We start from the raw sequence: 12,205 nt of genomic DNA, 5'->3' as shown, positions 1-12,205 counted from the left end.
CACACTGATGTAGAAGTTTCTTAGTCACTAAAAGCCAATTAAGTTAAGAAAATGAAGCAGGAAAGTGTTTCTCTTTGTTTATGTGACAAGTAAATTTACAGACAAATTGCCTGTGGATACTCTGGCATTCAATATTTGGATTGAAGCATTATTCTGAGTGAGAATAAGCAGAAATCCTCCTCCTTCTATTTTTGTTAATAGACTCTTTAGTACCATTTTGGGGAAGATTTGCTGATTTGGAATTTGATCCTAGGAAGAGGACATGTTTAATCATCCTATTTAGAATTGACCTCTTTATTATTGACAGTTTTTTCAACATTTTTTTTTTTTCTAAAACAAGGTATATAGACATGAATGAGCTACTTTATTCCATGTGTTTGCAGACATGTGCTCATCGATATGAAAAAAGGCAACATGTTAACACAAAGCAGGAGTCTCGAGACATCTTTGGGAGGTGTTATGTCCTGAGTCAGAATCTTAAAATTGAAGATGATATGGATGGAGGAGACTGGAGTTTTTGTGATGGTCGATTAAGAGGCCATGAAAAGTTTGGTTCTTGCCAGCAAGGTGTAGCAGCTACTTTTACTAAAGACTTTCATTACATTGTGTTTGGAGCCCCGGGTACTTATAACTGGAAAGGTATGGTGTTTATATTTACAGAAACGGATATTAGAATGTCTGTATAATTCCTATAATGTGCATCACATTTAGTATATTTCAAGTTAAAATGTGTTATAAGGCATTTATGTATTATAAAAAAGGATTAGGATGTTGAAATGTCTAATATGATTAAGAACGAATAAAGAAAATGTCTACATTTTTCCCTCTTCTAGTTAGTATGCTACATTAGTGTGAGTAGTTAACGTTTTTCTAATGTAATAGAGTAATTAACATAAGTCACTTTTATTATTTTATATTTGTCTATTTCATGAAACTAGTTTTCATTTTAAGTGATCTGAAAACTGAAAAGAATCAAGTGGTGGATACCAATAACAGTTGGAAAATAGGAACATTTCTTTCATTATACATTGTCTCAGATGACCTTGTTTTACTAATAAAAATTGTTAGTTGTTTAATGATATTGTTTATTATAAGGAGTAAAAGGAGACACTGGTAGGAAAAGATGAAAATACCCACATTTTCTGAGTGGATACACCTGGTCACTTCCTGTGATAAAGTTTAACTTCTCTGAACAAATTAAGCCACTATAGAAAATTGCTATATATATATTTTTAAAAAGCATGATGCATCTGATTCGGACATTAAACTTTTTTTTGAGAAATTTATTTAAAATTGTGTAACATTTTTACAGTTAAGAAAGGCATAGAAAAATTTTCCCTTTTCCATTAAAAAATTTTTCCAAGTTTTATTTACAATCGCAAGTGATGCTTGAGCACATGTCCTCTGTGTGTCTGTCATTGTAACCTTGGAGAGTAATTTCCTGTGCCCACTGTGCCCCCAAAAAGAGTCTTTCATGAGACAAATCATCAGGTTGCTTTGACCTAATTGAAATGACACGTTGGATTTAGAAATAGCTTTATTTTAGCAAGAAGAGATGGGAACGTTTCTCCAACGTAAAGCACTTGCCTACTATGTATGAAGCCCTGGGTTCAATCCCTAGGACCATCGAACAAACAAAACAGTGAAAACACCTGCCAACTATGTATTTTAACTCATGGTAAATATATCTTATCTGCTTTACCCATTCTGGTTTAAAATATTGGCATTTTTTTAAAAAGTTGTGTATTTACTGTATGAAAACTTTATAATAACTGCAATAATTTTTTGGATGAAATTTCAGTTCAAGCAATATAAAGAAATGATCCAATATATCATACTTTTACATTATAGAAAAGCAAAATTAATTTAGGATTATAGAGAACATAAAATATCATTTATATCAAGTTCGTATCATTTAAAAAATTAGTTTTCTGTAAAGATTTTTGTTGACTAAGCATGAACATTACATTTTTCATCTAATTTCATCGCATTATAAAGATGGTTCATTAAAATGCATGGGGCATTTTTCCAATTACTAGAACAGATTTCATTCACATAAAAATTTACATGAACATATCTAACAACCTTTAAGGTCATGTCTTTCCTCTTCCTTTTCTTCCTCTAACCTTTTCTACCTGTTCTCTCTGATAACATGGGGGGGCGTGTTTATTAGGAACCATTATTTTATTTTGTTTCATCTTCATTCTTTTTGTTGTTGTTTCACCATTTCATTCCTTTAGGGATTGTTCGAGTAGAGCAAAAGAATAATACTTTTTTTGACATGAACATCTTTGAAGATGGGCCTTATGAAGTTGGTGGAGAGACTGACCATGATGAAAGTCTCGTTCCTGTTCCTGCTAACAGTTATTTAGGTAGGAATGAGTGTAGGTGGCATGCCTACCTTTTCAGACACTGCGATTCTCCTTCAGTGGGCTCTGGGTCCCTGCCCTTATAGGCTGAGATAGGACAGGAGGAGCTAGGGGCCTTGGCTGCAGTTGCTGGAGCTTAATAAGTCTTGGTGATCTGTAGGTAACCTGACTGCCTGGGAACCTTCCCTTCTGATCTGGGCTCCCTCAAAGAGGGGAGAAAAAAACTTGCCATCATCTCAAACCATCCATTCTATCACTTTGAAGTTTGTCTCCTGAACCAGTGGTGGCCTGAGGCAGGCCATTCATGTGGCCAAGAGAAAATGTGGCCTGGGTGTTCACAGTAGGCCCATCTGCCTTCCCTCTGCCTTTGAGGCCTTTCCTCTGGAGATGCTCTTAAGAACTAACTTACAAAGTTACTCATAAGTGGTAGGTCGAGACCTCCAGTTCCTTCCTCTGTGATTGCCATTCTTCAGGGGTTGGCCCTTGCGTCTGGATTGGAGCTCCTATGTCACAGGGCTCTGGCGGGTGGCACAAGGCCTTCTGGGCTGAGGGTGGGCGGGACTGCAAAAGCAGCTCAGAGGACACCCGGATTGTATCTAAGTGCCAATTCCTTAACTCCTGAGGCTTGTTTGCATTACTAATGGGCGTTCTAAATTATTCCTGTGCATTATGGTAATTACACAAAGGCTTTTAAAAGCTTTAATTCTTGGGATGAGTTGACATAAAGAATAATTACTGCGCATTTCTTGGAAAAAATGTAAAAAATCTTCTAAACCTGAATAGTAACCTATTTTGAAAAAAAAAAAGAAAAAAAGACAAAGTACCCAGATGCTAGAGATATTATTGAAACAATGGAAGGTTAAAAATAAGGAAAAAATCCTAGAGTATGGTACATAAATAATTTGAAACAATGTGCTAGTAGACATACCTAAGTTGTTCTAATGGCATAAATATGTATGAATGGTACTATGAATTAATACTTTTGATATGTCGTTCTTTTCCCGAAGAAAAACTTGCTATGAAGGTGTAAAAGAAGAGGAAAATTATGCTTTCTGTTAAAAGCCTCTTGTGTGCTATATGCAGTGCCTTATATATCTATGAATAAGTATTACTGTCCCCGTCCCCTTTTCTTCTTCTTCTTCCTCTTCTTCCTCCTCCTCCTCCTCTTCTTCTTCTTTTTTTTTTTAACTGCTGAGTGAAACTGTGGCTCAGGGAGCTTAATTTTCTAACCCAAGGCCACCACATAAGTAATCCCTCAGTCAAGACAAGAAATCCTCCTGACAATGAGGAAGCTGGGGAGCAGCTGGTCATGTGAATAGTCTACTAGTGTCCTCGCAGGACAGGAAGGGAGCTGGGTCGGGGGGTGTCAAGGGTTTGTAGCCTCAAGTATTAAAAGTGGGTTTGAACAGCCAACAATAAAAAAATAAAAAAAAAAATAAAAAAAAAAAAAGTGGGTTTTCAAGGTAAAAGCCCTCAAGGTGAGTAGCAACAAAACAATATTTTATTTATGGTTGTGTTAACCAACAGCCTTTCTTTACATGTATTATTTAGGGATTGAGAAGTATTAATTTTAATTGTTCTGGTCAAGAAACCAATATTTTGGGCTTTTATGACAGATGCCTGTGGATTTTAAACATAGTTGCTGTCAGAACATATGAAAATATGAAACATTTTTTCTTAAACACGTTTGCCACCTTTAGAATGGATTTCCTCCAATATGAATGTCTGAGAAAGAAATCAGTTGGTATTATTCCATTTTACTTGTGTGTGAAGCTGTGGTTGAAGAGAAGAATGGGAATACAGTGGATCTGCCTGAGGTCTGGGGAGCTGGCTGGGAGGGTAGCTCACTGGATATGGTAGCAGCCTTATCCGCCAGCCAGAATGGCAGCGGTGCTCCTGCCTCTTACCAAGCATAATGATTTTTTCTTCAATCTCTTCCATCCCGTGCATGTGTACAGGCCTGCTGTTTTTGACCAGCATTTCCTATACAGATCCCGATCAGTTTGTTTATAAAACACGGCCTCCCAGGGAGCAGCCTGACACATCCCCCGATGTGATGATGAATAGCTACCTAGGTTTGTGACCTCTGAGATGACAAATAAATTGTCTTGGTCATGGTCATTTAAAAATTTTTTTGATCCATACAGAGCATAAATCTTTTTATTTTCTATTTCATTTCAAGTGAAGCACACACAAAAAGCATGCCATTGGTTGAGGCTCTGCTGCCAGATGGTTTTCAGAGCTGGATTCAATTATATCACCCTATTCTAAACTTGTGGCTCATCATATTTTTCAACTCACAATTTGAGAACTGCAACAGTAGTGGTGAAGCTTTTCAGGAATAAAGTCCTACAGGAAGGGTGAGCTTATATTTTTCTACATCTGCCTCACCCTTATATAGAAAGATTTGCTTAATTTTAAGAAGTTTGATATGGCCATTTATTTTTGCTGGCCAGCAAATCTCAGCTTTTGTAATCTGACATCCTACCTGATGCTTTATAATTCAGTATTTCAACATTTTCTGCCCTTTGAGCAAGAATGTAATTGATACCAGTGACAATTTACTCACCTCTATTGTTCACAGTAGGTTCTCAAATACTGTGTATCATCAGTCATGGTTTTGTTTGCATGCTTGTGTCTGAGAATTAAGTTCATCCAAAATAATGCAGTGCTATCTATGGTCTATTAATGATGCTGGCATTTTTTCTTGCCTGATTACCAAGGAGATTGATGAACATGGATGATGAGTATATGGGTTGCTGTCCTTTTATCAGTTTTAATATTAAAGTAGGATTTGAACTGATTCTTAAGATACACGAATACTTCATAATTCAAATTACACAAATGCTAAATAACATAGGCACTTTTCTTTAAAAGTCCTAAAAACTCAGAAAGCAGAGAAGTAGCCCTAGTACTTTGTTCTAGTGTCAAATATCTCAGCTCTCTAACTCCCATTATAAATATGGTAGCTGGAGGATAGTCAGGAGGAGAGCTGGGTGGGAAGCCAGAGGAGAAGGTAATGATGGAATTTACCAGTGCCATATACTTCCTGAAATACAGGATTGATGCCAGAGGTTCTATTTTGTTTTTCTAGGCTTTTCTTTGGACTCAGGGAAAGGTATTGTTTCTAAAGATGAGATCACTTTTGTGTCTGGTGCACCAAGAGCCAATCACAGTGGAGCTGTGGTTTTGCTAAAAAGAGACATGAAGTCTGCACATCTTCTCCCCGAGCACATATTTGATGGAGAAGGTCTGGCCTCTTCATTTGGCTATGACGTGGCAGTGGTGGACCTCAACAAAGACGGGTAAGGAAGTAGGAGGTGATTTTATGCTGGGAATCGTGGCTACTTTTACCACCTTTTGTAATTCTTAAGAACAGTCATCCTTTTAGGTTAGTGGGTGTAAAGATTGTATCTGCTGCTAGATTTTTACCATCCCACCCCATCTTCATCATTTGTATGGCAGCAGATATTCATTATCCTACCCAGGGTGTAGGATTACACGTTTAATGCTCAGTGTTTACTCATGTCTTGGAAACGTGGGTTCATGAGAATTAAAACTTGAAAAAATAATTAACTCAGAAAATTACATCTACATGATTCTGTTCTGTGGTTTCCTAAGGGGCCATAGAGCATCCAGAATGTCTCCTTGAAGGTGGGGATTAGTAGCCTGGGTGCAGCTCAGTATTGGAGCCCTCACAGGCTCCTGGGTTTAATACCCAGCACCTCCCACCACCACCCAAAAAATAGGGACTGGTGACAAAGTCAATATGTAAATAATCTGTGGTAACTGGTGCCAGGTAGACAGGTGTGAAGTAGTGAGATCTTTGCTGGGAATCCTGCTGTACTGTTGTAACTTGAGGAAGTGACTTTGAGTTTTTACCTTTAATACTTTTCTTGGGGTAATTATTATAGGCTACTTTGATTTTTCTTTAAAATGTTTTAACTGGTGTTACATAAATCTTGATTTGAGGTCTTATTTTATCTTTTTGTTTGTCCTTAATACTGGGCTGCTTGTATTCTCCCCAGGCTTACAGGTCTGTTAGCCAATGGTTCATAGTTCTTTCCCCTCATGTTCTTAGGTGGCAAGATATAGTAATTGGAGCCCCACAGTATTTTGACAGAGATGGAGAAGTTGGAGGTGCAGTGTATGTCTACATTAACCAGCAAGGCAGATGGAATAATGTCAAGCCAATTCGTCTTAATGGAACCAAAGATTCTATGTTTGGCATTGCAGTAAAAAATATTGGAGATATTAATCAAGATGGCTATCCAGGTAGATAACAAATTATGAGATGGTAATGATTTATAGGTGGATTATTTGGTTATTTCAATGAATGTTTGTGTCTTCTTATTTTAAAAACATTGTACTGGAGTGTTGGTAAAACTGTGGTGTTGTCGACAGATATTGCAGTTGGAGCTCCCTATGATGATTTGGGGAAGGTTTTTATCTATCATGGATCCGCAAATGGAATAAATACCAAACCAACACAGGTAACCTGGATTTCTATAAGTGGAGTCTCAGCAAAAAGTTGACCCAAGACTTCTGGCCTTGTAATATTTACGTTTAAGTGAATTGTTCTACTTACTAGTCTGTAATAGTATGAATTTTTCTTTTTTTAAAAAATATTAAGGTAGGGAGGAGTGATTTGCATTGCTCTGATTGACTTAATGTAGTAAAATAGACATAAAAATTTGCTCTTTTATCCTTTGAGATACTGTGTAAATCATGAGTCTTATGAAATAAAATGTATGAAGTATTATATGTGTATTTGTAATTTATTTATAATTTAATATAAAGCATAAGTGAACTCGAACTTCAGTTCAAAAAAGAACTTGCGTGTCTTTTTTCAAAGCATAGATAATCAGCTCATTTCTGGTGGCTTGGTATCCATTCTGATGTCCTTTGTATTTCAGGTTCTTGAGGGTACAACACCTTCTTTTGGATATTCAATTGCTGGAAATATGGATCTTGATAGAAATTCCTATCCTGATGTTGCTGTTGGTTCCCTCTCAGATTCAGTAGCTATTTTCAGGTTTGTTTTCTTTAACTTTGGTTAAGGATGTTCTATAATCAAGTTCTTCTATATCAGGTTTTGACCTTTTAAATTGAAATTTGTAATACTCATGCTTAAAGGCAACAGCTTGTATAAATTTTAAAGATGTTTCCTTTTTCTTTTGAGCTGGGTATAATATCATCATAGAATTACTTCTGTAATATCCTGTTCATTTTGAACTATAAATACACCTTTGAAACCTTTCTTTTGATGCAAAAACAAAACAAAACATTTGACAGTACAAAAAAAGTAAAGAACAAAAATACCCTACAAATTCACTATTCATTCTTGAACTCCAAACATATGATTTTAGTCTTATTTCCTGGTGGGATATATATATTTACCAACTTGAGATCATAATGTACATATTGCCTGTAACCTGCTTTTGTCCACTCATGCTGCATAGAGGACTTCCCCCATACCAGGGAGTGCTTTTCTAAAATGAAATTAACAGCTTGGGAGGCCTCCCATGCCAGATTCATGATTTATTGAACCACACTGTCATTGGTCATTGACATTGCTTCCCAGTTCCCACCACTGTCATATTATAAGAAGTGGTCCCAATGCTTATGTTTGTTCATGCCCTTGATTTTTTTCCCCGTGACAAACTCCTCCTGAAAGTGAAATTACTGTATAGGTTTGAAGACTTGACTCAGTTTCCCCAGAAAGGCTGTGACTGTGCCCATCAGCTGCTTTTGAATCTCCTTTCCCCAGTGTTTTCATTGCTACTGAGAATCACTGTTAAAAAATTATTTTTAAAAATTTTATTATAAAAGCAGATCCTTATTTTAAAACAGAATTGTAGAAAGTGTGAGTTCATAAGTATTCTTATCCTCTACAAAACAAATTTTAGCAGTTTTGAGTATCTCTGTATATTTAGGATCTTCAAAGGCCATATTACAACTGCTTTTCTCTGGTGTGTAAAAATGTCATGTCTTTTGGGTACTTTTCCTTGTCAATACAAACATATATACAGACATGTAATATGACTTAATATTAATCCATCATATGCAGTGGATCAATCCTCAGTTGATAAAAAATTTTAGATAGTTTGATCTTTGTTATAAACAATATGTGCACATGCACACACATACACACAGGTTTGCAATGCTGCACTGGGCTCCAAGGATGCTTCTGAATACATAGTACATTGTTCATGTCTGAGTGATGATGTTTTTTAATAAAAATTCCTAGAAATAGAATTCTGGGAATATAGGTTAGCATTTTTTTGCATTAGTACATATACTCCCAGATAAGGTGCAACAGTTTCTGTTCATGGAGAGGGCCTGTTTTCTCTCAGCCTTACCAATGTTGAATATAATGCACCTAATTTTTGCCAGTGTGATAAATGATCTCACCTTTTGATGTAATTTGCATTTCTTTGCTAGTGAAAATGAACCATTTGGATGTTTTGTTAGCTATTTGTCATTATAGTAGTTTTCATTTCTTAAAAAGTAACCTTAGAGAAATGGGCAGTAATATATGGTAAAACTCTAAATTAGAAAAGCTGTGTTCTCTGTATACTGGGATGCTTTCATTGCCCTGTATTCTTTCAGAAGATTTCCAGGTATAGGCACAGCTGCCACACCTAAAAGATAATCCCTCAAAGCCCCAGAGATTAGAAACCAACCCCAGGACGATTTTTTTTTTTTGAGATGGAGTTTCATTATGTTGCCCAGGCTGGTCTTGAACTCCTGGGCTTAAGCCATCCTCCTGCCTCAGCCTCGGGGTGGACCTATAGGTTTGCAATGCTGCACCGGGCTCCAAGAATGCTTCTGAAGAGACTGTTTTGATGCAGTGAAAGAAAAATCAATTTCTGGTTAAATAGCAAGAGCTAGGAAAGCTATCTCATGAAAACTTAAGAACCATGGAAATGAGTTACAGATGGCAAAAGTACGAGATATCAAAATAAGTGGAGAAGAGGATATGAGAAAGAAACCAAAGTTAACCAAATACATGAAGATCTGTATGGGACCTGGTAGGGAAAGAGCATGGGGGAGAGGAGGCTACGTAGATGGTGGCTTGTGTTCTTGGTGATGAAGTCTTGAAGTCTTAAGATCCCCTTGACCTTCCGATCCACCATGCTGGAGAGCAGAGCAGGTAGCACTGTGTGTCCTCCCAGGTTAACATGCTCAGGAGGGGTTCCTCAGCAATCCTCAGATGCTGCCTTTACATGCATGCTTCTCTCTGCTCACGGAGGTAGTAGCCTTAAAGTAATTCAATATTTTTAAAAGGTAGAGTTTATGACATTCAACTATTTTAGCAAGCTTTTTAGGTAAGGCGATTCAAAGTTCTAGTGTGAGGTATCATACTATCAAAGACACTAGACTTCTTTTGCCAATAATCTCATTACCAAGTTTTCCCCATAAATAGATAACCAAACTTTAGATAAGCATTTGCCTCTGTCTAGGTGTAATTGATATTTTACTGTCCTTACTTTGCAGTCCTCATAACTAGGTTGGTGATTAAACCCTATTAACTTCTTCCTTCTTTCTCCCTAGATAGTGTAAAAGCAAATTTCAAAACCCTTTGGTAAGAAGAGAACCAATCCTCTTATTTTTCAAATGAAGAAACTGAGGCCCAGGACTTGCTTGAGGTTTTAAGGCTGGGTCCTTAGAGAACAGGGTATAGTACCTAAATATTCCCAACCTCAGTCCTATTAAATTGTACAAGTACTTCAGGGTATTTGAACACTGATTAAACATGAGGCAGCCAAGTAAGATTTGCCTTATGTGTTAGACACATTTTTTTTCATTTTTATGTATAGTGCCCTCAAAACTATATGTTGTCTGTTTAAAAAACAGAAGTTAAAGTAAGCCTAAGGCAGAAATGTGTTAAAATATTTTAGAATTTATGCCACACTAATGCTTTAATGCTATGACATGTAAAACACTCTACATCTGTGGCTACTGATTTTAAAATACAGTAAGAAAAAAAAGTGTGAGTTTTTGCCTTTTAAATATGCTCTCAAAACTCAAAAATATATTGAATCAGTGTCTTGGAAACCAACAGCTAGCTAAATATAACAAAAAAAGAGACAGGAAAATGGAGAAATGGGAAATATGGGCATTTTTCCCTTTTACTGGTCCCTGTGTTTGCCCTGAATGGACTCATGCCCTCTCCAGCCCATAACCTAGATTGATTCCAGAAGTTCAAGCTCACTGTTTGGGATTTGGAACCCATTTTTCTATAAAAACACTTTTCTCCAGGATGGCTAGATTTATCACAAGCTCACAAAAATAAGCCTTGCTGAATACATTGACACCTTCTGAGTTCTGGCTGGGGAGCCATGGAGGTGAGCAGGATCTTCCAAGCTCACCATGGACTGGTATTTCCTGTGGCAGTGATGGAGCTCTGACTCATGGTGACCTCTTTGACTGTCTTGAGCAGGGAGGAATACTTAGGGAGAGAAAAGATGTTTCACATGGTGAGCAGGACAAAGGTGTAATTCCCCAGTGCTGTTTGTGGGTTCCAGGAGGAAGAGAGATGGGAATAGGTGGAGGGATTCGAGTGTTTGCTCAGAGTTATTGTGGGGCTAAGGAAGTTGTATGACTACACCTTCTTAAGGTGGTGGGATTTTTGGGAGGAGGATAAAAGAAGGGCAAATGTTTATAAGATGGAGATTAAAAAGTTCAGGATTGGCTGTATTGCTAAAATTCACAGATACATAGACTCCTTGCCAGCAGCCCAGGTTTAGATGTATGTTGGTGTAAGATGTGGTGGAAGGGTATTTTGGCAAGATTACTCAGAATTAAAAATGCACATTACCTCACCCCAGTAAGAATGGCTTTTCATAAATCAGAAGAAATGAAGTAGTGCTGGCAAGAAGGTGGAGGAAAAGGAGCACTTGCACACTGTTAGTAAAAGTGTAAACTAGTGTAACCATCATGGAAAAACAGTACAGAGGGTTCCTTAAAGTAAAAATAACCAGACGAGTTAGTGTACACTTGTAGTTCCAGACATTTGGGAGGCTGAGACGGGGATCCAAGTTTGAGGCCAGTCTGGACAACATAGCAAAAACCCTGTCTTGAAAAATAAAAATACAAAGGGTAGCCTGGGACTGTAGTTTTTGGTGTCAGAGTGCTTGCCTAGCATGTGCAAGGCCCTGAGTTCAATCTCCTGTACCAAACACATGCGCAAAAGAAGAGCTACAATATGATTTAGCAATCCTACTATTGGCTATATATCCAAAGGAAATGAAATCAGTATTTCAAAGAGACATCTGCACTTCCGTGTTTATTGCAGCACTATTCACAAGAGCCAAGAAATGGCAACAACCTGTGTCATCAACTGATGGAACGGATAAAGAAAATGTGGCTAGTATATACAATAGAATACTATTCAGCCAATAAAAAAATGGGAAATCATGTCATTTGCAACTGCCTGGCTAGAACTGGAGATCGTTATGTGAAGTGAAATAAGCCAGGCACAGAAAAACAAATACTGCATGATTCCACTTGGGTAGAATCTAAAATAGTTGATCTCATGAAAGTTGAGAGTAGGAGAGTAGGGAGAGCAATAGAGAGGGATGGTGGGGAGAACTTTCTCGGTGGGGACTAAGTTCCAGATAGGAGCAAAGAGTTGGCATGTGCTCTTGCACCATAGGTTGACTAAAAATAACTAAGCTATATTTTATAAAGCTACAAGAAAGGATTTTGAATGTTTTCACCATAAATAAATGGTAAACGTTTCAGCAGATCGGTATGTGTACCCTGATTGACACATTTCACATTACACATGTATCAGAACATCACACGGGACCCTATAGAATTTTCATATA

The 12,205-nt window shown here is 37.3% G+C and overlaps 1 protein-coding gene across 2 annotated transcripts in view; it reads left to right on the top strand.

Annotated features, from left to right (window-relative positions):
- The window catches only part of Itga6 (integrin subunit alpha 6), a 78,866-nt gene that overhangs the window by 37,061 nt on the left and 29,600 nt on the right, over positions 1-12,205 (top strand). For both annotated transcript variants that reach the window (XM_027946071.2, XM_027946072.3), the window contains exons 4-9: positions 384-639; positions 2,241-2,372; positions 5,464-5,674; positions 6,451-6,644; positions 6,774-6,862; positions 7,286-7,404. In XM_027946071.2, the coding sequence (XP_027801872.2) occupies positions 384-639; positions 2,241-2,372; positions 5,464-5,674; positions 6,451-6,644; positions 6,774-6,862; positions 7,286-7,404 (1,001 nt within the window). The remainder of the gene's footprint in view (positions 1-383; positions 640-2,240; positions 2,373-5,463; positions 5,675-6,450; positions 6,645-6,773; positions 6,863-7,285; positions 7,405-12,205) is intronic.

This window comes from Marmota flaviventris, chromosome 11, assembly GCF_047511675.1.
Source record: "Marmota flaviventris isolate mMarFla1 chromosome 11, mMarFla1.hap1, whole genome shotgun sequence".
In the NCBI taxonomy this organism is placed as follows: domain Eukaryota; kingdom Metazoa; phylum Chordata; class Mammalia; order Rodentia; family Sciuridae; genus Marmota; species Marmota flaviventris.
The sequence above is the reverse complement of the archived record's forward strand: the minus strand, read 5'-3'. Positions and strand labels throughout refer to the sequence as shown.